The sequence below is a fragment of the Strix aluco genome, chromosome 3 (assembly GCF_031877795.1).
Source record: "Strix aluco isolate bStrAlu1 chromosome 3, bStrAlu1.hap1, whole genome shotgun sequence".
Taxonomy (NCBI): Eukaryota; Metazoa; Chordata; class Aves; order Strigiformes; family Strigidae; genus Strix; species Strix aluco.
In genome coordinates, this window is record NC_133933.1 from 9,691,517 (window position 1) to 9,716,582 (window position 25,066).

Here is a 25,066-nt window from a genome sequence, read left to right on the forward strand (position 1 = left end):
GTCTCCATCATCTGCTCCTGGAGCTTATTTCTTAGATAACGCTGAGATTTCTTAGAGGTAGTTATCTGATAAAGCACTTTATGAATGACATTGCTGCCAGCTTTAGGCCACGAAGGACCAAAGAGACATCTCGGCTTTGCTCAGCAGGCTGGCAGCAGGGTGAGGGGAACAGCACAGGTAGCCCAAGTCCTTGGGCTAGTGCTTCAGTCCGCTGGCCACACTCCTCGGCCCCACAGCGTGCTTCAGCTCTGCCACCCTGTCTATTATGGGACAGGTTCCCAGCTGTTATGACCCGGGTTTATTCTACTGACCTCAAGGGAACCAGCCCCAGTTACCATCCAGGAGAATCTTGCTTTTTCTCTCTAGAGAAACAGAGTGGGAGTATCTTTTTTGGGACTGCTTCAAAAAGCAGAGCTGTAACACCATGGTATAACATGGTACAGTGCTCTCAGAAGAACTCACAGCCAAGAAAAAGCCCACATCATCTCTGTTCCTGCATAATATTTCAGTATTTGAAGTTTATTTGATGAATGTTACAGCAGGTCTTCTGGAGGGCTGCACATCCCTCTGTCTCAGATGCACGCTTTTGACAGTCAGCTTTTTGTTGGAATTCATGCAGGCAAAGCCCTTTTTCTTTAAAGAAAAATTCTTTTAAAATGTTGTTTATTGCTTATTCTCCAGGGAGCCAGTTGCCTGCCAATAGAGGCCGTGCTGATTTCAGGCGAGTCGGAAGGCTGAAGCAAACATGGATGGGTCATGATTCATACCCAGGCTCGCCTGTTTTTAGCTGGTTTAAATTACTTGCAAGCTGCCAGACATTGTTCTCAGAGCTGAATAGCACTCGGCTGCGGTCTCAGCCCCAGCAGGAAAGGTTTGCGTCCTGTTCCGCCTCCGATCAAACAAGTGCCAGGATGTCTACAAGAACAGCCAGAGCACCGCAAAATCTTTCCCCTCTCCTTGGGCTCATGCTGAGAGGGTGTCAGTAAACAAGGGAGGAATAAACTGGTGATCTAAAGGAGAGATTATTTTAAAAATTCAGGGAAACGATACCGATTTTCTTCCACTGGCATCTGGCCCTCTTTGATAGGAACTTTGATGAAGAGAAACTAGCTTATTTGATCTATAATACAGGGCCAAACCCAGCCAAACTCCCACCCAAAGTCACTCAAGGCTGGCAAAGACTAACATGGATATTTTCTTGCTGATTTGAGACTTCAGGATTCTTTCAACCTTGTGTTTTTCAGCAAGAAGGTTCTCCAGCAAAGACAAATTATTTCACCGCATCTCTGGATGCAGTCATTCAGCAGTAATCCCCATAGTGATGATGTGAAGTAGAGCTTGCTTATGATGATCAGATTTGGAAGTGGTACATTTCTAGTATTTGAGAAGCTGGGATAGGAAGACTCAATTTTCTTCAAAAACTTCTACCTTCTTGGTGGGAATATCCATGGTTTTGTACAGAACCAGATCCGTCAGGAGCACCAGTTGTATGTACCCAGCATTTTAATATGCCTATAACTGATCGTGTGCTGTTATCCAAAGTTTTTGACACATCACTTCGTAGTTTCTTTCTACCTTGAATGGTCTCACACTACAAACCAGACAGTTAACACTCTGCGATGAAACCTGATGCCTGGATGTGCACCATATGCTCTTGCAATAGCATCTGCACTATCTTTGGCATCAAATTTCAGTCTCACAATGCAAATGTTTGGGATGGATGAGATGTCAGCAAATGCAGGGCTTAGACCTGACCTATTTGTTCCCAGGGCATTGCTAGCAATATTAATAGAGTACTGCAGTGAAAAGAAAAACTGGTTGTGATCACCTTGCCATCTTTTGGCCAGCAGTATGGCATGATCTTTGGGGAGGATTTTCCTGCATTTGGAAAACTATTCCATTTCTGATGCTGTGCCTCAGACAGCCAGAGAGTTAATATTACATGTAACCTGTTAGTATACCTGCCTATCTTCCAGTGTTATCATCAAGGTGGGAAGGAGCTGCCACAGCCTTCTTTGCTTCTGTTGGCTACATCAAAGTGATTGACATTATTCCTCTCCTGTGTTAAAATTGCTCAGGCACTGATTTATAAAAATACTTATGTTGCAACCCGACAGCACCACATTCCTTGCTCAAGGACAGGCTGGCTGGCAACTCTCTCACCCATGGTTCTGGGCAGGAGCCATCTTTGTACAAACTGCTCAGGACTCTGCTCACTGTGCACTTGCTCTGCCTAACCCCTCTCTGAAAGGTGTTTGTACAGAAGGGTCCTTCTCCTCTTGAGGCTAACAACCCTTTCCTTTTCCCCCAGAGGTCAGGATTGCCACATCTTGGACCGTTCCCCTTGTTCTCCTCCTGATTCTCACTCTTTGGGCCATGTTTCTTTGAAGCTCAACACCTAAAACTGGTCCAAAACTTCAGCACGGGCTTGGCTACGATTAGGCAAAACTGGTATGTAGTCCAGGCTGTGTTCCTGTTTACATACCCTGGTACAGTATCTGCCTTATTCACAGCGCAGGACATTTGACTCATGCTTCTGACTGCCCGTAACTTCCTGATCCTGCTCCTTAATCTACCATTTCCCACCAGAATTAGTGCAGTTAATTACGCTCATCTAGATTAATTTTTTGCAGCCTCTGTTGCCCAGACCTTCTCTCAATTTTTCCGATGTTGCTATGAATTTCAGCCCTGCTCTTTTTCATCTTCCCAGACCTTCTCCTCCAGGTAGGACCTGCAGATTTTTCTCTGTTCCAACATTTGCTTCACTAATCAACTAGTTATAGTCCTGGACCTACGGTAGGCCCCTGAGGAATCCAGTCATTCAGCTGGACAGTCGCTCTAGTAATGTCTAAATAAGCAGGTTCAAACTCAGCCATGTTGCTTTAACTTCTTTACAAAGTCTTGAGAGTCACAGCATCACAGAACGGTTTGGGTTGGGACCTTAAAGATCACCTAGTTCCAACCCCCCTGCCACGGGCAGGGACACCTTCCACTAGCCCAGGTTGCTCAAAGCCCCGTCCAACCTGGCCTTGAACACTGCCAGGGAGGGGGCAGCCACAGCTTCTGTGGGCAACCCGCTCCAGTGCCTCACCACCCTCACAGGGAAGAATTTCTTCCTTAGATCTAATCTAAACCTACTCTCTTTCAGTTTAAAACCAGCTCCCCTTGTCCTATCCCTGCACTCCCTGATAAAGAGTCCCTTCCCACCTTTCCTGTAGCCCCCTTTAAGTACTGGAAGGCCGCTAGAAGGTCTCCCTGGAGCCTTCTCTTCTCCAGGCTGAACAACCCCAACTCTCTCAGCCTGTCCTCACAGGGGAGGTGCTCCAGCCCCCTGATCATCTTTAAGGCCTCCTCTGGACCTGCTCGAGCAGGTCCATGTCCTTCCTATACTAGGGGCCCCAGAGCTGGACACAGCACTGCAGGGGGGGTGTCTCACCAGAGTGGCGTAGAGGGGAGAATCCCCTCCCTTGACCTGCTGGCCACACTGCTCTTGATGCAGCCCAGGACATGGCTGGGCTTTCTGGGCTGTGAGTGCACATTGCTGGCTCACGGTCAGTTTTCCATCCACTAATACCCCCAAGTCCTTTTCCGCAGGGCTGCCCCCAATCCACTCATCGCCCAGCCTGTCCCTGTGCTTGGGATTGCCCCGACCCATGTGCAGGACCTTGCCCTTGGCCTTGTTGAACTTGGTGAGGTTTGCACGGGCCCACCTCTCAAGCCTGTCCAGGTCCCTCTGGATGGCCCATCCCTTCCCTCCAGTGTGTCGACCACACCACGCAGCTTGGCATCATCAGCAAACTTGCTGAGGGTGCACTCGATCCCACTGTCTGTGTTGCTGACAAAGATGTTAAACCGCATCTTTGAAGACTCATCAAAAGCCTGCAAAATTTCCCTCACTCTTGTAGATCTTCATTGCTAGTACCGCACTATTATTAATTAGTTCCTAAAAGTGGTAGAAATATTTCCTAAAGGTGGTAGCTGCTTCTTTTTCTTCCTGATTTCAGAGAAGCACATATGAAAATATGACTTAAGCACACCCAAGACAGCTGACAAATGAAACGTGTAAGGCAGGATTAATGAAGAACAGAGGAAAAACTAGTGTCACAGCTATTTTAGTGTCAACATTGAAGCGCAGAGTAATGAATGCTAGCAGCTGGGCAATTGCAGCTCTTTACCACTCGGTTGCTCAGCGGGACAGAGCGGCAGGATTAAGCTCAAGAAAACGATCAACTAGAAATTGCACTTCTCCTTTCTGGCCACACGATGTACCCATCACACCACGAACAGCCTGGCTGGACCGACCGCAACAGGAGACCCAGCCACAAAGGCAGGTGTTTCAAGTTTGCGTGTTCCCCCAAAGCATCTCCTTACCTCTGTCCAGGCTCTAAAACACCCACACAGCTGCAGATCAGGGCTAAGTGCCGTGGTGCAGAGAGGGATGAATGGGATGGAGTTGGTGTGGTCCAGACGCTTCACCTCTCCTCTTGTTGGATCAAGGTCACACGTTGCTGTGAAATAAATAGGAGCCAGATGGTCAAGAGGTGGTAGCAGCTTTTGATTAATGTGAATTATAATAGACAATGAATAATTGGGATTAATTTCACTTTTTAAAGGTGAGATTTTACTGCTGCTTTCAGTGGGGAATGTGAGGGATTTCGTTTTCATTCTAACTGCTGGCATGTCTTGGCCCTTTGTCATTTGTATGTTGCCCTGAGCAGAACCAAGAAGCTCTTCAAAACCAGAGCTGGGATCTACAGGAACCAGTTGCCAGTGCAGACATTTGTAAAAGAAATATTGGGGTTGGTATGAATGAAAATCTGTTTAGGTAAGCATCAGAAGAAATAGCAGAGCAGCGGGGGGGTTAAGAATGCCTTGTATTTGTAACAAATGACACCACTTTCAGCAAAAAATTTGAGACTATGTTGTTTTTGTCAAGCCCAGAAGGTGTGCACACCAAAAAGACCATAGCACACACAACTCATTCGTGAAAGAGCCTCCTCTCTGATAAGAGAATGATGGCAGCATATCACATCTCCCATTCATTCTCCTGGCAACCTAGCAGGAAGAGAGACTGCAGCAAAGGATCACCACAAAACAACTATCTATTCTTAAAGGTTATTAAAGAACTGTCCCAAAACCGGGAGGTTTAGTGAAGATTTGACAGCCACCATCCCTCGTTGTGTATGTTGCATGTAAGTTATTAGGACCAGACCACTTGAACAACCATGTCTCTCGTTGCTTGTGAGCACGAGTGAATGAAATCTATAAGAGAACGTGTGCAGGTGGGTAAAACCAGCTTAAAATGTAAATAAATACCACGTTCCCCTTCTGTAAGATCTCATACTGAGTTTGGCCACATGGGTTTCGTACCTCGGTGAGAATAGTACTGCTAAAAGGACAAAGCCTGGTGCCTTCAGGATGCTCAGAGAGTCAAATTACTTGAGCTGATTAACGATGCAGTACCAGAGAAGCTCAATCTGAACGATTTGGTTGCTGTTGGTTGGAACCTACTCGGTTTGCGAGATTTGAGTCACGAATGTTTGTTGGCCTCCCTCAAACTCTAGTAGCTGTAGGCATCGACATCTAATTATACTCTAGCACAACACGATGAAGGGAATCCAGATCTGCCTGACTGTGTACATGTTTTGGTGACACAGTAATTACAGTAATTTACATCGCATTGCTGATCACTGTCCTGTGGAGATGGTGAAGTCTTGTTACCCAAACCTGTGGAGTGGCTTTGCATTGCATCTCTGGTCCTAGGTTTCAGAGCCAGTTTGTAATTTGTCTGATCCCTGGCATATATTTTGATAAACCCAACCCTTACGATCATGAGGATAACTTTAAAAATGTGGAAATAAATTCCAGCTGCTGCCCCGCCTGCCCAGTTTAAAACCACAGGTATCTTCCACAGCATGACAGCTCGACCCTAACATCCAAGATGCAGGAACTTGCAAGAACAGCAAGTTAGCTGTCAGCTCGCCAAGCTATTTCCATGCACATCACAGCTCACGAGACTCTTGAGAGGTACAACGTACTCATATGTTCGCTTGAATGCTCATAATGGGAAGTGAGCAGAGATCTGATTTTCAACAAGTTAACCTCAATCTACGTATTTTAAAGATGACCTGTTAGCACAGCTGTACCACACAACCTGTTCAACTCAAACCATTCATTTCACAGCAGAACAAAATGGCGTTGTCTTCTGTTTAACTAATTCCCAAAGCACTTCCCTATAACTATATCTATCTTAATCAGACAAACTGGGGATTAAAAAAAAAGGAAAGGACTAATCTGATCTTTGGCCATAATTGGATTTCCTTTGCAAATATTAAGTTACAACAATAGCAGCAGTTCTTGTTATAAATTTATTTTTAACTGCTTTTCTTCATGTGAACTAGACAAATGTGTGTCGCCTGCCTAGAGCTTTTTGGAAGGAAGAAGCAAGAAACATTGTCCCCAAAACTCTCTTCCTCTTAAAAAAAAGATGAAATTATTAAGAAATTGGGAAGCATGTGGCCAGATTGGTCGATGGTGGTAGAAAAACAGAAGTTACTGAACTTTAATTAGAACTTCTTCCAACTTTTATCTCTTTGTTGAAATACTGGAAGAAACTTTATCTGTAATAATGCCTCACAAGCTGTAATAATGTCTGGCTTGAGTCAGCTGGGACTCAGTCTAAGACTCAGCTCAGTTCTCATTAAAGACAAGCAATCATTCCACATTTTTCCATGGTCTCAAAGCTTCATGTGTTTCAGATGGCGAGGCACCACAGCTCTGACAACCACCACTTACCTCAGATGATTTCAGAAAACCTGTTTTAGGCAGCAGCCATCTCTGTATTTAAAGCTGACGTTTGAATGGCTACAGGCTAAGGTTCAAGAGGACATCTCTGTTAGCTTGCTGGTCTAGCATTCCTCCAGGTATCTTCTCGGCTTCAGATAGGAAGCAAGAAGGCAAAGACACAACCATGGGGTCAGACAGGCTTTTTGGAAACCTCTACATTGATGGTTTCATAAAATTCACATACCAAACCACAATACCAGTCACAATTTGTAAGTCATACATGGGCAGGTACTTCAAATTATACTTCTTCTGGTGCTTGCAATCCTTGCAAATTTTCCATCCTTGTTTATTAGTTCTGGGACCAGAATTTAATGCTTGAAACTAACCAAACTACACTTACACGGTAGATTTGTTTCAGGATATGTGATGTTCTGCATTGTGCATCTCAGGATAAAATCTACCCCGCGGGGATGTATGAGTGGAAAAGCTGTGTCAAACCCACTTTGATAGCAAACCCAGGTCCTTGATTCTGGAACCAGCATGCTGCTCAGGCTGACTGCGTGTGCCAAATGCAAAATTACCCTGAATTTACCAGCCCGGTTGCCTACTGCAAAGGATTTGCTAGATGATTTCTCCCACTCCTCAATCCTCCTCCAGGGAACAAAGTCCGTTTGCTTGGCAGCAGGTCTCTCTGTCAGCCCTTCTACTCCAGTATGGCACACATCAATAAAAAATACCTACTGATCTGGATTCTCCCAAAGCCCCTTTAGAGCCGAGTACCTGTGCAGAGGGCTTGGAGAAATGCAACTCTGCGTAGGCTTGCCCTGGGCTCCAGGGGAAGGGGTTAAATGGAGTGATACGCCAATAATCAGTGACGCAAAGGGCACGGTCTGGGAAAGTGGACCCTAACACCAAGTTACACAATTCTCATTCAGGGGTATTTCCAAAGGAGATGCACAGTTTGCTTGGGTGACAGAGCCCGAGAGCCTGGTCCAGCAAGACACCCAGCTGACTATGCAAAGCTGATCAGATAAAAGGCTAGGTCTTCTCCAAACAAAGATGGAAACGTGAATTCTATTCCGGGTGATTTTTATTTCAGATTGAGAAGCTACACAAAGAGAGAACAAATATACATTTCCATGATAGAAGGGAAAAAGAGAGCATCCTATTGTGTCACCCTCCTAATACAACAAACCATCTCAACCTGAGCCACAGGACTGTTTTCTCCCCAGGCAGGCAGGGAGAGTTTTTACGCCGAAGGGTGCACTACACAATAAACATCTGTAATATCTACCACAGGGTCACACACCCCCAGACACAGCAATATGGTCTTTTTTTGCATATGTGCACGTACATCTGTTCTTGGTAGATAATAAAAAGGCTGATACAGAGTCACATGGATCAGACCCATAGCTTTAAAAGAGGAACCGTTACAGATGTTCACAAGGATCGACACACCCACATGGCACAAGTACTTACTCAATGGAGTGGTTACTCTAAGCACTAGGTTTTATCTGAAGGCAGATATCTTTGTATCAGTGATACTGGATTGTACTGGAGCAGATGGCAGTGAATTTCAGAGTTTATCTGTCTGTCATTTTATTAAAGTAATTAATTGAATGGCTTAACATATAAAAATACAAGAATCCTCCCTCCTAATTAGAGCAATTTGTGTTCATGTAGAAATAAAAGCACACACACGCATACACACATCAGAGGCAGGACTGCTGACAGAGAGCTTACAGGATAAAGAAAAGAAACTCACTTTCCCTGTTCCACACCAGGACACCACGTTTTCCCTCCTGTCTCCAGGGATAATGGAGTCTCTCACCTTTGGTGCATAGTTATATTTGAAAGCCAAACAGCAACTTGGAATTTGTCCTGAAGGGAACCAGGACAAGGCACCTTTAAGGATAATAAGGCAGATTACATACCTCTGCTGGAGAAGGAGACTCCTCATGTCTTCAGTGTGGTCCTGCTGTCCCTGAATCTAGAGGCATTAATTAAAATCTAATCAAAATCTTCACCCTCACAAAGCGTGAGTGAGTCAAGTCTCAGTTTGCTATAACCAAGAAGCAATTTGGAAGAAGAGGTTCACCTCCCATTAGCAGAGGTACGCTCAGCTAGCTGTAGTGCTACACATGGTCTCCATCTCATACAGCACGTGCTTTGTGGATGACCTTACATAAGTGTAGCCAGGATAGTAACAAAGAAAGTCTAAATAACACTATATTCTTAAAAGATTGGAATATTCAGGGATGGCAAACACATTACCTCCACACTGGTCTTCAGGGAAGTAATGTCACAGAGCATCTACTGTGGGGCAGAGCAGGGAGGCAGCCAGGGCTGCGCTAGCTTGGTCAAAATTACTTGACTTAACTTATTAAGTGTAAAATGTCATTATTAAGGTATTGCCTTAATGAAGTAGGGTGTTCTTCAGCCCAGCCCCTCCTCCAAAGTTGAAGCTACATCTTCATCCCCTCGTAACAGGATGTGAGACAGTATGTCTTCACGTGGGACTAGAAAAATCTTTAAATTTCATCTATATACTATAGGAGCCTGGTCCTGCTGGGGTCTGGGCAGACTCCAAGGACCACAGAAGACACTGCAAGAAGGATACAGAGAAGGAAGACCGATCAAAAAATTAGGAAGCTTTGCTTCTGCATCAACATCTAGAAAACACATTTTTCTTGTGGGAGGCACCATCTTATAAGAATACTGTGAGCACGTAAAATGCCTCTAGTTACAGCCAACAAGTTTTAGAAATGTTTCTTTACTACTGCTTTACTGAACATGATCATCTTAAGAGGACCAGACCAAATCCCTATGCTGCTCAGGAGGTATCACCTCCATCAGAAGTCTGCAGGCAACTGAAAGCTCAGGAACTTACACTAATTCACACCAGTGAAGGCCCCGGCCCATCCATTTTGTGGCATTCCTTCTGGTTCTTAAAAAAGCTACAATCCAAACCAGTTAATATTTTAAGTATTTTTTTATGGTTAAGCACAATTCTTTCTGTGGGAATGTAATCCAGGGGGATTCAGGCATGTGTAAACAGTTTCCTTCAGAGAAGATTTCCCTTGGTAATTTCTTTCTGCAACATGTAACTGCAATTAACTTAAGTTGCACCGACATGCCATGTGCAGTTTAGCTTCAGTTACTAAATACATGCTTGCAAAAGAAGGGTATTTACTTTCTCAGTGTTGTTATCAGAAGGAGCAAGCCAAAGCTATCCTAAGGAACATCTAATACCAAATTTCTTGGTCTCTGTGGCTTAAAACCACACCATTAACTTTGCATTACAATAGGGTTGGCTCAAAATTCATTTCCTCACGTTGGTTCCTGTCAGTAGGCCTGCTTGTCTTGCAAACAGCATCTGTGGCCTTGGGAAAGACAAATATAAATGTTTCTTGAGCAGGACTTCAAGTAAGAGCAGCTGACATGCTGGAAAGTCCACAGTCCTCACCTCCTGCTGGCACCAAGATCAGTGGTTAAATCCAAAGGAGATTTCACAGCTGTTGAGGATATCTGCTGACACCGAGATAGAATTTGATAAGTAACTGTACCATGAACTCTTGAATGAAAGAGATTTTTCTTTTTCCTTTTCTATTAAAAAGTCCATCCTAGAGGGAGGATAACTCTCCTAGGTCTACACTTCTCCCCTTCCATTCCTCCAAAAAGAGAAGTGATCATCCTGCACTAATAGGCTATTTCTACTATCAATACTCAAATATATTTATAAACCCCCAGATGTTCTTTAGGGAGGTGATAGTTGTTAGCTAGCAATGAACTTTGCTTCAGGATTCGAGATCTGCTTGTAGTCTGCTTGAGAACTCTTCACATGACTCAAGAAAGCGCTCTTTCACCTTTTTCTACATGCATTCACTTCTGCAGCTGTGAAATGGTGCCTGCTGGTCACAAATGTCTGTAAAGACCCCATGCGGAGAATGAATACCGTGTTAACATTAACTTCCCAAGCCAGTGCTCGGATGTGAAGACAGAGAGCTACGGGAGCCAAATAAAGCTCTTGATCACTTCTCATCACACTTAAACTATTCAGTGGCAACTGTCTCAACATGTTGCCCAATGTCTGGAAAAAGTTTCAAATCATTTGTCATACCCTTTTCCCTCCTCCCTGAAACTGAAGCAGCAAGTGAACATGGCTTTCATCAAAATGCTCGCACAGATAACAAGGTCTTCTTTGTCCTTGGAGAATAATGGCTATCATGCATTTATCTGAGGAGTATTTATCCTAGTTATCCTGCAAGGAGGAATGTGGGTCAATCCCTGATCCAGAACTGTACCGTTATTTCTCTGTGGTCATGGCTAGCAGCCAGAAGCAGCTTATCAGAGCTCCGTGCTGGCACGCTGCACGCTGCGCTGTTGCTCAGTGATGATGTGCTTCAGAAACATCAGCACTCGCAGCACCTCTCCCTGCAAATCCTGGCCAGTCAGCAGGCAGAGATTTGCATCATCTCTACTACAGGCCGGACAAATGCCTGCAGTCTTTTTGATGCTATCTGTATCAAAACACCAAGGAAAAGATGCTTCCTTCAGGTCTTAGCTTCTTTATATCCACTTGCTTACCCTGTCTTCTGTGACGCTCCCCCTGCAACCCTCCCGCTCTTCCTTTTTCTCCACTTTTCTCACCCATACTGTCAACAAGACAACTTGTTCTCTTAGTTGAAAAGCTCTTTCTTCCATTGAAACTAGACAGAAACCAAGCTGTCAAGACTCCTAATTTAGATGTTGAATCCACAGTGAGATCTGTTCATTCACCTGAACCTAAGCTTTCATGGCATGCCAGGTGGATGGAGATGGAAGGAGACAGATGTGACAGGGCACTGTGCTCCCCTTGATTACATCACATCCACTTTTTGAAGTGCAACTCACACCGACACCAGCTCCCCCACTTCCCCTGAATTAGCCCAGCAAATGCAGACACTGGATCACTGGATTTCCATCACACAGCCGTTCATACTCTAGCACAATGCAACTCTGACTTCATGATGCATACTTCATTTGATTCCTTTCAGATTTTTGAAAAGTTCATTCTTATTTAAGATTTAGTGCTCTGTGTCCTCAGACTGCTTTCCACACACTGCAACTCACTATCCTCCACACTACTGCCTGTGAGAGACAGGTAAGTATCTGTAAACTTAATTTACAGAAAAGGAAGCACAGGCAGAGGATTTATGTGACCTGCCTAATTCTGTGCTGTTCATCAGTCACAGGATCAGTCACTACAGGCAGGTCTGTGAGTGATTATGAACTGCCATGGCCCAGTTAAAATCAATGAAGATGTGACATTTTTCCTTCAGTGAGAGTTTGTCTTTTGGACTTTTGACTTCCTACCTGAGGCCCATTGCTCACTGCCTGTGGGAGGGTCAGGATTAAAAATGGTGATTTCCATCAGGGCGATGCTTTCCAGTGGCTGCAGAAATGTGCTTGGCTAGCACAGGACCAGAGTGAAGATTCAGCCCTGACTGTTGACCTGCAAATTTTTGCAAAAAGAGGTGCTGGTTTTGTACCTTTTGCAACCTCTCAAGGACACAACTGACAACATATGGCAGGGTGGTCAGTCAAAAAGATACCAAGGCCTTTGATTTGACTGAAAGAGGAACAGCCTAAATGCCTCAGTTTTCATTATTCCTGCTGTAAAATATGGAGGAACCCCAGGAGAATGAGTCTAAGAATGGTGACACTGGCTCATGTCCACCTCTGGCACTGGCCACAGCAAATGTCCAGGGAAGTGTATAGGAACAGAGCAAGCACAGATGAAACCTTCCTGCGCCCTTCACACTGTCCCCCCAACCTCTCGCCACTTCCAGCTCAGGGCATTGCCTCTTCAGGCAGTAACAGGGCTGCCCAGAAAAGACAAAACAGAGGTTGTTTCACCAAACGATTTGGTACTTTGGCTGGCTCCACATTTCTGTTATGTCCAAAGGACACAGTCCTGTTTGTGACATCCCTGCAGGGGAAGCCCCAGATTTGGTCCTAGTCTGTTCTCAACACAAAAGCCATCCTGATTGCAAAAGACATCCCCAGAAGGGTTTAAAGATTACCGAGTCTTGTCGTGCAATTACCAACACACCAGCTATCACTCAGCGAAAGCTCAGTTCCTGGGAATAATGGGTCTTTACTGGAAATATCCTAATAGCAGCCAAGTGCGGGCACCCCCCATCACTCACGACAGCTTTTCAGGCATCCACAGCCACATCTCACAGCACAGAACAAGCACCTTTCTCAGGATGAGAGACAGATACTGCTCCGCACTCTCAGAGCAATTCTATAACTTCTTAAGTCTCACAAACCTCTGGTGAGTTAAGGACAGGAGCAAAGCAGAATGCAAACTACTCTCCCAAGGACCAGCTGGAACCCTCAAAACTTTGTTCATTCTCCCATTTATACCTGAGTCACTGATATATAAAACCAGCATGGGGCATTCCAGAAAATGGGATGAGATCAGGCAGTGATGGATAAAGCATGGGGTGGAAAGTCAATTCTGGAAAAGAAGAAATAAAAGATGATCCAAAACAGGCAAAGAAACTTCACTGAAAAGAGAAGGTAAAAGTGGAAGAATAAATAGCATCAGAGACAAAATGGGATTGCATATGCCAAAGGCTTGCAGACTCTTCTCTTCCATATTTCCGTATCTTTCTCCCAAAAAGCAATCGCTGTACCAGAGGGTAGGACACGAGCTGTTTGTAGCCTGCGTTCCTAAGGAGAGAATTTGTACCTTCCAAAAAAAAAAAAAAAAAAAAAAAAAAGACTAAAACCGAAAAGAAAAATTATGTTTTCTAGATGGAATTTATTTCCTCTTGAAAGAAAAAGCAACTGACTAAAGGTTTCCAATTTACAGTCATGTTGGGAGAACATAAACATAGGTCCAGTCAAGAGATATTGGAGTTAAGTACCACACCAACACCAGATTTGTGGAGAGCCTGGGTGAGAGCAGAGCAGGTACTACTGGCTGCACCTGCACTGCTGCTGAGCACCTTCTCAGCTCGTAGCCTCTTGGAGTGAGGCTGCACGGGGACCTGAAATAGGCAGCTCCCAGTGTAACACATTGCACTGCAGATCAAGGACAGCATCTAAACTGCACATTCTTCAACAGTCCTTTCATTTTTCTCCCAGTGGCCTTACCTGAAGACCTTGACCACTTCAAAGAAATGGCAAGTCTTCTATCTCATCAGGCTTTCAATCAGGATTCATGTTGTTACAAGGGCAGTTGTTGGAACGTGTCAAATTTTTTACAGTCCCAGTGTAATATTGGATCTTTTACATTTGTACCTTAAGAAAAAAAATCTGAAGCCAGGTGGAGAGCCCTAGAAGATGCGGCATGGCCATCACAAGGAACGGGAACATCACAGGAAAACAAGAAATGTAATTTCTGACACAGATGATACAGAAAAGACCGAGAAGATGTTCTGACAAGCAGTAGTTACCCAGTGTTCCTGCTTCCATGGAAAACTCTGGGATTCCTCTTGCTGTGCACAAACAACAAAAGAACTGGCACCTTTGTAAGTCTAAAGTAGGGCTTCTGTAAGATTACAGATTACTGGCAGGTTAAGACCCAAATACTCATAGTTCATATAAACCCTATGGCACCTGTTTCCAGGAGAAGGAGTGTTAGATTTCCTTGGTTCAATTCCTGCCATGAGAATGATTTGACCTCCTTAAATCTGGCTGCTCTAACAAGCTTTACATGGAACTAGACATTCACGTGGATACAAAACGTGGCAATCCACTAGTGGGCACTAGGAGAGGCATTCTTCAGCAAAGACTCTGAGCTTCTGCATTGCTACTGGAAAATACTAAGATGACTCTGAGGTATTGGCTTTAATTTACCATTTCCTGGGACCTACTGTCAGAAGGAATATGCCACAGACACACACTGGTACAAGGATGAGGCACAATCAAGCTGCAGCAACAGAGGGAAGAAAGATCAATACAGCAATGGCAAGGTGCTGCCTGCGAGGAAGCCCAGCCTTTGGACTTGCCCAGGTGAGTACTTTTACTTGTGGGCAACAGCTTTGGGTGAAAAAAATAAAAATTGAGAAATGTTCTAGTCTGAAATGTGTCATGGAGAGGGAGAGAGGGAGAGTATCAGAGGAGCTAAATGTCTGATGGGGGATAAAATGCAGCTACAGAAACAAGCCCACAGGGAACAGTCATGGTTTTCAGCTTCCTTGAAACAATCATATACTGCTTTAAAATCAAAGTATTTGGGGTTCTGGTGCATTCAGATTTTTTCAAAGAAATACTTAAGACTTGTTAAAGAAAAAAAAGTTTTGTTGAGAACCATTTTTTCAAACCTCCAACATTTTTCAAAACACCTCGTATTTGTTGACTTTCATTGTCAGCTACAAAGTGCGCTTTTGGTTTCCTGAGTTGAAAGGAGTTGGGATGATTCTAATGGGAGGAAACGCAAAGTTTCTGTGGGTCTTGATCTGCTAAAAATAGAATAATAAATACTGGGCAAAGGATGTCCCCAGAGAATTGTGTTTGTCTCCTTCCATTTTGAAGATGAGCCAAGGAATGACCAAATTTTGTGGACATGGTTATAAATAAACTGGTTAAAAAGAAACTTCACCTGCAATTTCTCAGGGGGCTGACTAATCCTTTCCTACTTTGATTGTTTGCATAGCCCTGCTGCACACGATTAAACAGCCAGTGATGACGCACTCACTGTGTTTTCCCTCAGAGGTAGCCACATCTCATTCTGAGAGTCTTTTTGCAAAAGTCACGTGTCCCTTTACCAGGATGGATGCTTTGCAAATGAAGGTTGCTGCTGCTGCTATGAAACTGGAGCTGCCTCTTCCTAGTGCCGTGAACATAAACATCAGCAACTGGGTATCTTTCCAAGATAGCTTCCTCTGAAGCAAGAGAGGAGAAAGAAAAAGGGAGACTTAGCATTACTTTATATCAAAGCTAAGTGTAAATATATATTGCTGAATTAACAGTGTGGAGACTGACCATATGCAATCATCTTGCTAAAGTAGCCAAGGGAAAGCGTCACAAGTCCAGGCAAATCTTGGCATATGCGCAGCCATAATTTTGTAATTATTTGCTGTCCAAAAAGCCAAGCTAAATCAACAGGATCTTTGCAATGAGTTTGCCGGACTTTGTTCAGGTTTGGGGTGCAAATCCAGGAAGTATGTTGTAAAGGGAAAAAAGGTGGAGTCAGAATCCAGAAGCATTTGGCTCAGCCTCAAGCAAAGGTTACCATCTGCCACTAAGCAGTACCCTGGCCCAGCACCACCCAGAGTTACTAAATGTAAGCTGCTGCCTGAAGGACATTTACATCAGGACCAAACTCCTCACAGGAACAGGTACGCAGCTGTCCCAACATACAGAAACCACTGAACTACACAGGGTTATAAACTCACCTCTTCTCTTTCCCTTTCAAGCCAACACTCAGACTTGCCTGTTGTCAGTTCCCACACGATGTGTGTTCTGATTTTCTCCTCCCCTGTTCAATTTTGCTGGAAGAGGGATATGACTTAACTTGTTTGGACTGACCCATTAAATAAACATGAGCAGGACATGGCGTGCTAGCAAAGGAGCACACGTGTTTTCATGAAGCAAACTGACTTCTTGATTTCTTGATATTGTCACAGGCAAGCCTCCTTCAGATATATTTATGCTGGAACAGACTACATTTTTTTCAGCCCCAGAGGGATTACTTTAACAAAATTTGTGTTTCCTCTGGATTTTTTCCTTAACAGATTGGTTAGAGGAAAGGAGAAAACTGGTCCTTGATCTGCACAAAGATCTCCTATGTTTGGTCCCAAAGTTTGGGAGTTACTCACCAAAAGGCAGGAAAGCTGCTACGAGCTGCATTGCAGTGGGGGAATGGAACAAGGGTGGGATCCCTATAAGCTATTAATTCAGATATGAAACAAAAAAGTTTTTTTTTTAAAAAAAGCTAGTTTTCAGGGTATATTTGACCTTTTTAAGGGATCAGAGAACAGGACAGAAAGGGGAGTGGGAGAAAAATGTTGCTTCGTATCGTGTCTGTAATGGTCAGTAAGTGTTTCCAGGACAGAAACTAAATTTAAGCAACATTTTCACCCACTCTGGAGTTTCTAGACTGCATCTCCATTCGAACAGCAGCACAATAAGCTTACTAATTTTTCCCTACAATAAGCACATACTGGGTTTGTCTGTTTCCCCACCTCCAACCCATACGAGCCTTTACTAACAGAAGTCTTGTTAAACCAGAAGTCTCAATGGCATTGTTTTCACATACATGTATATGTGTGTGCCCGTGCAACAAATATACATGTATACATATGAGTTATCAAAATACTATTATAAAGCAAGTGTTCTTTCTCAACACCCCTTCTCTGCCCACCCCACCTCCCTCCCCTTCCCCAGGCCAGCGTATTTCAAAACAGACCAGAACTGAAAACTTTCAAGAGCCATCCAGCCCTTGCTAGCACTGCAAATGTCTACGTGCGTTAACAAGTCCCTGGTCCACCTCTAGGACGCGTGTTGACGAACGGCCTCTAGTTCACAATACTGATTCCTTGGATTCAGGGTCTGCTGTACTGGTTGTGTTGGAGACTTGGTTTTTGTGGGTTACCAAAGGCGATGTTTCCTCTTCAGACTTGCTGTTAGCAACTGCTTCTACGTTGACTTCCTTTAGCTCCTGCTCTTTGTCTTTCTTTTCTTTTTCATTCAGATAATTAAGGATGCCCGCTCCTAGGGCATCCCCTTCCACATTCACAACTGTGGTGGTTCGATCCCTAAGATCAGAAACAAAAAACAAAGCAGCAGGCTTTTAGCTTAAAAGAGTTACAACACAATAAGGGGAGCTGATTCGCCCCTGTTGATCCACTAACATCAGTGGAGCTAGACAAGGAAGATGTTGTTACCATAGGTATTTTTCACAGAAGTATCATCACCATTTCAGAGGTAAAAATGTGCACTGGAGCTGGTTTAAGGTCGGCACAACTGTTACTATCAACTGGTTCTGGTGGGTTGCAGCAATTGTACTACTCTTTCTCAGGCCTCTTTCTTTTCCCAGCCCACCTCCTTCCTCTTCCCCTTCCCCAGGCCAACATTTTTCAAATGCGAGTTCAGAGCAGCATCTTAATTTGGGCTTATCCAGAAGGTGACTCAGAGCTCTCAGCTCTTTTTTAACTACAGAGACTCATACCTTGACTTAACACCTACTTAAGGGACCCTTCCAAAAGCAGGAAGAATGACTGTGTTCTCTGGTTCTCTCGCTAGCAGCACCTATCCTAATCTTTGGTCCTACAACACAAAACTGTCACAGGGTCTAATGGAGGAGGTTTATGGGTCATAAAAAACAACCTCTTCACGTGCCTTTTGAGACTTCTGTTAGTCATTCTGCAGCCTAACTTCAACATGTTCTCAACTTGTAACTGTGGTCCTCTCTGGTAATTAAATGGCATTAAAATTAAACTTTTAAATTAAAATTTTAAATTAAAATTTAAACTGCAACAGGGGAGGTTTAGACTGGACATTAGGAAAAAGTTTTTCACAGAAAGAGTGGTCAGACAGTGGAATAGGCTGTCCAGGGAGGGGATGGAGTCACCATCCCTGGGTGTGTTTAAGGGTCATTTAGATGAGATGTTGGGGGATATCATGTAGGGGAGAACTTGTAGAGTAGGGCTGATGGTTGGACTCGATGATCCAAAGGGTCTTTTCCAACCTGAATGATTCTGTGATTCTGCGAAAACAGGACACAGGACTCCTCCCTCCCTCCTTCCCCCTTTTGTTACCACAAGGCTGAGTTCCTTGACTACAACAACAGTGTTGACCACAGAGGGATGCTACATATTTTGAAACGAAGGCAGCCAGCACGACACAGGCTGAAGACAGCCCAGAGTGAAAGGAAGGGCAAGCTTTTCCCTCTTGCCTCCAAGCACTTGCAAGTACAGCTTGTGGAACACACAGCCACTACTTTAATCCCTTAGGAAGATTGGATACAAAGGGCTAACTACTGCTTTGCCTGTCTCTCCTGTCCTTTGGAGGTGGTTGATCCCCAAGAGGTGACAGCAAGAAAGAGTTCGATGGCCCTAATGAAGCTGTAGGAATATGATTATGCTCCACAGACACGTGTGGTGTGGGAAGGGAAGGAGGTAATACAGCTGCCGCCTTCCCCAGCCTCTGGAATTCAAGAGTGTCCTCAGGCATCCTAATTTCCACATCTGCTGTGGAAGTACGCCATCTATACAGAGAGGCTGGTGTTTCCAAAAAGCAATGCAGAGGGATTATCTACAGTCTACATCAGGAACTGCCCAGAAACCCACCAACCAGAAAAAAACCCCAATAGGCTCAGATCGATTGACCCATACTGACCACTTATTTCAACCCGCTACACAACTTCAACCAGATGGCTTGAAAGCAGATTACACTTTTAAATTATCAGATCATGCTTACTTCACTAGCATTTAAACTCTAAGCATGCTGTAATTCATGAGTGCTCAGAGAAGTCCTTCCAGTTTGATTTTTTAGTATTTGAAGAACAGCAGCCAGCCAGGCTTGTTCGACGAAAAGTGGAGAAACCCTTTTCCACAGGGCTCATCTAAGCTGTAAGAAATCACCTCCACATGGCATTTCCAGTTATGCACTTGTAGCTGGGTCCCCAATACTTAAAGCAAACCAAATTTTTTAGGCTTTCCTTAATCTAGGTGGTACAGAAGGTAAATTTAGGCCTTAGCAAGGACATTACTATGTTAAGTGGTGAGACAAGCTCTTCCAAACAGAGCTGGGCAAGGAGATAATCTCTTCAAAAGAAGAGAAGCTGAGCAAAGGTCTGACTTCTTATCTCTTTCCCAGAAAATGGAAATGAAAGGTGGTAATACTGTGTACTAAACTTGTGATTCCCAGCAGCATGTTCCTCCAGCTGTGACACTGCCCAGAGCCGTGATGAGTGCCACAAATCCTCTCTGTCCCTGCCCTGCCAATGGACAGCACCTCTCCATGACGTTTGTGTTGGTGCTTTGACCAGTCCTGAACTATAAAAATAGTTCAAACAATAGCTGACAACAGCTTCTGATGGAGACTGCTTCCCACATGTGACCAAGAAAGCTTTCCACCACTACTGAGACTCAATTTCCTTTCTCCCCCTTCCCTCCTAGTGTCCAACTAATTTCCAGCAATATCAACATCTTCTGAACAAACTTTTAACATAAATCTTTCTAAAGGGAATTGAAACCAGGAAGAAATATGTTTCAATAAAGGCTGAGTAAAAAAGTTGAAGAGGGATTTTAGCATACTAACTGCTTTAATTGAGAAGACCTTTGCTATTATCTATCAAGAGTTACCTGTCCTGTAGGCAGCCATATCTTGTAGGGTTTTATTTTATACCACGCTACTTTGACTACCCTGCCCCGTGTTTCCAGCTGAACACGCTACATACCATGCAACAGCAGGTACACGGGGCCTAAAGTACTTACACAATCCAGTCCACTGCTAATATCAAGGAGAGATCGTTGGTCGGAAGTCCAATGGCCTCCAGGATGATAGCGATGGTGAGGACTCCTCCGGCTGGGACCCCGGCTGCACCCACGCTGGATGCGGTAGCCGTCACGCTGCAAATCAATTTGCGTACCCGGTTAGCAGGAGCTCTGTGGCGCTCCTCTCCTACGCTTACGTCACACGTTTCCCCACTATGGGAACTGTAAACAAACTCTACAGCATGGGACACACAGATCATTTGCTTCCCAGGAAAACACTTTCCAGCCTGCTGAGGCAGAGTAATGGGTACAGAGCACAGCTGCTCAGCAGGCATCCACAGCAGCTACCAAGGCAATGGCTCTCTGTTTAACACCACGATTGCCTTTTCAGAAGAAAAAACAACCAACACAACTATATCCTGCTGCCTTACTCATATTTCCATTTCCAAGTCATGTATTAGTTCAAATATTCTGAGTACATTACATCTTCTGGCCCCAACTGTATAAAGGTAAACCTTTGCCATGCAAGGTACCATCCCTTCTCTGTGTCTCATTTGCATTCAAACACAGACCCTAAATCAGGAGCTGGAAAACTGCGGTGCATGTGCTATAGACATGGACCACGCACCTTTTCGTTTGCACATGTCTACAACTGAGTTTTCCTTGGGCTATCACTGCATAATCCTCAGGCCCGTGTTAACACCTGATTCACTAAGAGTACCTGAAAGGCTAATTTGGCCATCCACAAAGAAAATAATCCTCCAGCTCTGCCTTAAATAGACAAATGATATACTGGGAAATGCAATAAGGAAATAAAACCTGGCCAGGGACAGTAAAAAAATCCCAGGAACCGGCCCTAGGAGTCATCTGATGGATACAGCTATGGCTTCTCAGCACAGTGAGGGGTTAGAGCTCCTTGTAGGCTACTCACTTAAGGGATTTTGAGGAGGGAAATGGAGAGAATGACCCTTCATGGGATATGGGACGTGGGAGGATATTCCAGGCATGGAGGGGAGAGAGTCCTAGAGAAGGAGGCACGACTGAGCTGGTGGAGGGGATAGTGGAGGGGAACGATAATGGGTCTGACCTGGGAAGCCAGCGATGCGATGGTAGGAACGGCAGAGGTAAGCAGAAGCAGAGTATTTAGTATGAAATTGATACTGAGGAACTGAGAAGCTGGCAGGAGGATTTTCTAAGACATCAAGAGGGGGAATCAGGGGTAGCTTTCTGGGTAGAGCAGCATGCCTCAATTACCCAGCTTAATGGCAAGTGGAGGGTGGAGGAGTGAGATGCTTAAGGAGGGAAAGGAATTTCATGTGAGAAACAGCTTTAAACAGCTCAAAGTCTGTTTCAAAATTCAATTACCCCTCCCAGGTTCCACCTTTCATTAAATCGAGATTCTGGCAAATCTTATAAAGCTTGAAAGACTCAATCGTTTAATCACCCTATAATTATGTTTCATAGCAGTTTGCAAGCTTTAGGTCAGAGATGTGGAATGCAAACTGCTAGCTATTAACAGAGAGACCACAGGCTTGAATGTGTCTGGGGGCCAGAAGGATGTGGTTGTAATAGCAAGCAACTTACAGAATTGTGAAGATTTGCCCAGGGTTGAGGTCGACATTGTTCAGCTGAGCAATAAACACAGCTGCCATGCACTGAAAAATAGCAGCTCCATCCATGTTTACAGTCGCCCCGATAGGAAGGATAAACCTGCTGATCCTCTTGTCGACTCCATTGTTCTCCTCAATACACTTGATCATCGACGGGAGAGTGGCTGAGCTAGAAACAGAGAATAGGGAAAAATCAAACACAAAGCATCAGGGTGCACTGAATGGAAAGTCACTCTCTCATGGCTTTCAGGTTTCTAACATGCCGCAGGCAGGACTGTCAAGACAACAATGCCATTTTATAGTTCCTCTCTGTCATAATAGCAATGAAAGACCCTCCTTGTTGGTCTTGAGCAGCGGTATTTAATAATCTGCTTCCATCCAGAAATAGTTGATACGGACTCTCATCTCCCAGAAGCAAGAACTTATGACTTAACACAGTATGCAGCCTAACAGGGATGTGGAATGATCAAATCACAAAAATACACCAATAGATGCCAATACAAACACAACAGATGCAACAGCAATCTCTTGTTAATGTTGTACTAGTACCTTCTCAAATGAACAAATTAAAAAAAAATTTAAATTACCATTGGATTTATTTATTGCATTATAAATTATATGGTTTTATTCATAAACCCTCCCCTACTTCAGGTACTTCAGCTCCTGTGACAGATATGCATCTACTTCTGGAGATGACCTGAAATAATTTTATATAGTTATGATATTTGATCAGGTGTTTGTCCCTTGAGAAAAGTGTAAATTACATGCTTGATAGCTTGGTTATGACAAATATAAGCTGATCAGGCCAGATCTTTGAAATCAATAATGTTAAGTCCCTTTACACTAGCTAATAAGTCTGCTTTGCTCCTGCAAAATTAATCTAAACTTGTTCCAGATCCTTCTGAACTTGGAGAATTAAACTTCTCAGGACAAAGTCCCTCACCATTGACCATCACTTTACTTAAAATTGAAAGGACAGCTGGCAGGATCTTTTTAAGGTAAATACTTTCACCTTATGTCCAAAAAATTTCCAGCTTGGCATCATTCTACAGTCCCAATATTTTGAGGAACTGTTTTCAACAGCTAATTATCAGTATGTGCTGTGTGGCAGGCTGCTGACAGCAGTGAGACTCTCTACGCTCAGAAGTCTCTTTTTGCAATCTCAGGAACAATATTCACACCTAAAACTCAACACAGTTTGGTGTAGGGGTATAACCAGTTTACAGCAACAAACATAACCAGGCTGTAATCCCAAAAGAAGCACAGAAACCCACCTGGAGCAAGTGGCAAAAGCAGTGGCAAGTGGTGTGATAAGTCCTAAGAGAAAACGATACGGATTTTGACGTGTGGATGCAAAATAAATAAGCGGCAGAATGATTCCTCCATGGATGAAGTGGCCCAGAATAGAGGCGAAGATGTATTTTCCCAGGCTGGTCACCAGAAGCACAATATCTTCCATTTCCACAATCTTGCTCCCAACAAGGAACATAATGCCAATAGGTACATACCTGCGTAAAGAGATGTTGCCTGTCATTAAGTACAAACAAAAAGCCTTGAAAAATATGCCATTTTCTGTTCTGGACATAACATTCTTCTAAAGAATATGCTGCTCCTTCTGAAGGGTAGCGCCTTATTCACCACACACTCATGTTAAGCAAATCTGGAAGGCCTCTCTAACACTCTTGCTTGGTGGCAGGGAAGCAGTCAAACTGAAAAAGCTCTGTCCACCTAGTCCCTCAAAGAGGCAGCTAGGAGAGTGCCGAAGAGAAGCCAAGCGGGAAGCAGAAATGCTGGCAGAAACTATCAGGACAAGACACCGGTGTGGAGTTTTAGTCCATCAGGGAGGAAGGCAGGCAAAGACCTAAAACTAAAGTCACTGCTGAAGGATGACAGATGGTAGGAAAGAAAAAGGAGCAGCATCATGTCACTGGAGCAGAGGAAGGGGTGGAAGAGCAGGATCTCACACATGTGGTGACTACCAGCAGAAGTATGAAGTTGGGTCATTAAAATGGTAGACATACTGGGTGCCAACATATTCAGTGTAGGAAAGAAAAAGCTATGCCCATAGCAGAAAGCTCAGCTAAAGGCAGCTGATGCATGTGCCAAAGAAAGCAATTAATTCTGCTATTTGTCTGCGAAAGACTTAAGTTAAACGATCAGGCTTCCAGAGCTTCCCTCAAGCCAACAGCCACGTACACGTACATTCCCATGCCTCCTATCTAGAAACATGCCACGTCTTAGGACGTCAGCGTTTGTTTGAGGTTTCCTTTGTCAGGAACACCTGGAGCTGCTCCAGGGGAAGGGCCACCTGCAGGCCACAGCCACACCTCTGGTCCCAGTAGCACAGCTGGCAGAAGCCCTGAAAAGGCAGAATTGCCCTTGCACCTACAGCACAACGGCTACTAAATGAACTGCACGAATCACTTCAGGCGCAGGGTCAGTTCCTCCAAATGTCTACTTGGGATGTCTGTGTCTGAGTATCCCTGCTGATGCTGTCCATGCTCCATCCATTTCTGCTTCTAAGACTAAGAAATACTAAAGGGTCACCCAGCTCTTCAAAACCCTGCATCAGGCACAACATGTGACTACAAAAGATCTGCCTGTACATCTCAGGAATAAAGAAGGTTTTTTCTCCCACTCTCCCCTCCAATCCAATGCCCACGTTCAGAAAAGCTGATCAGTGGAGTCAGGACAAACTTCGGAAGGTTTGGTTAAGCATGCAAAAGTTTGGAAAGGTGAGCAAGCCTTAAGATTGCCCAGATCACTCACTCCTTCCTAGCCTGCCTCTCTCTCAGTGGTTCTGCAGCGCTGTTCTGTGCAGAGAGCACCTCCTTATGCCCCAGATCAATGTGTCCTCCTTTGGCCAAACCTCTAGGGGGGCCTGTTGAACCTTCCCCACATAGCCTCTGCCAATTCTGCAACATACTGCCTTTGAACTATGTTTCTGAGCACCCCGATTAGCCACATCTAGCTGAGCCCCAGTCCTGCACAAGCTCTGCAAACAGGAACACTGGATTCAGAGCTGAGACTGGATCCCTCCCCTTGAAGAGGGAGGCTGAAGAGGAAGGAACTGAAAGTTGAGACCAAAGTGCTGCTAAACACGAGAGCAGTTGTTGAATGGGACTAGGAATGAGCTCAAGCTGTCTTTTCCCTTGATAGTATGATTTCACCCATTCTGAAGTATCCTTTGGGAAGTACATGCAGCTTGACAGATTCTGAATAAATAGCAGGATG

General features: G+C 44.3%; 1 protein-coding gene across 1 annotated transcript in view; it reads right to left on the reverse strand.

Annotated features, from left to right (window-relative positions):
- Nucleotides 1-486: 486 nt before the first annotated feature.
- SLC1A4 (solute carrier family 1 member 4) overlaps nt 487-25,066 on the reverse strand; it is a 44,808-nt gene continuing 20,228 nt past the window's right edge. The window contains exons 5-12 of the mRNA XM_074817284.1: nt 23,107-23,340; nt 21,807-22,001; nt 20,223-20,357; nt 17,192-17,540; nt 15,479-15,665; nt 6,796-6,927; nt 4,372-4,508; nt 487-1,010 (exon numbers count right to left, since the gene is read on the reverse strand). Coding sequence (XP_074673385.1) covers nt 17,306-17,540; nt 20,223-20,357; nt 21,807-22,001; nt 23,107-23,340 — 799 coding nt within the window. The 3' untranslated portion in view covers nt 487-1,010; nt 4,372-4,508; nt 6,796-6,927; nt 15,479-15,665; nt 17,192-17,305. The remainder of the gene's footprint in view (nt 1,011-4,371; nt 4,509-6,795; nt 6,928-15,478; nt 15,666-17,191; nt 17,541-20,222; nt 20,358-21,806; nt 22,002-23,106; nt 23,341-25,066) is intronic.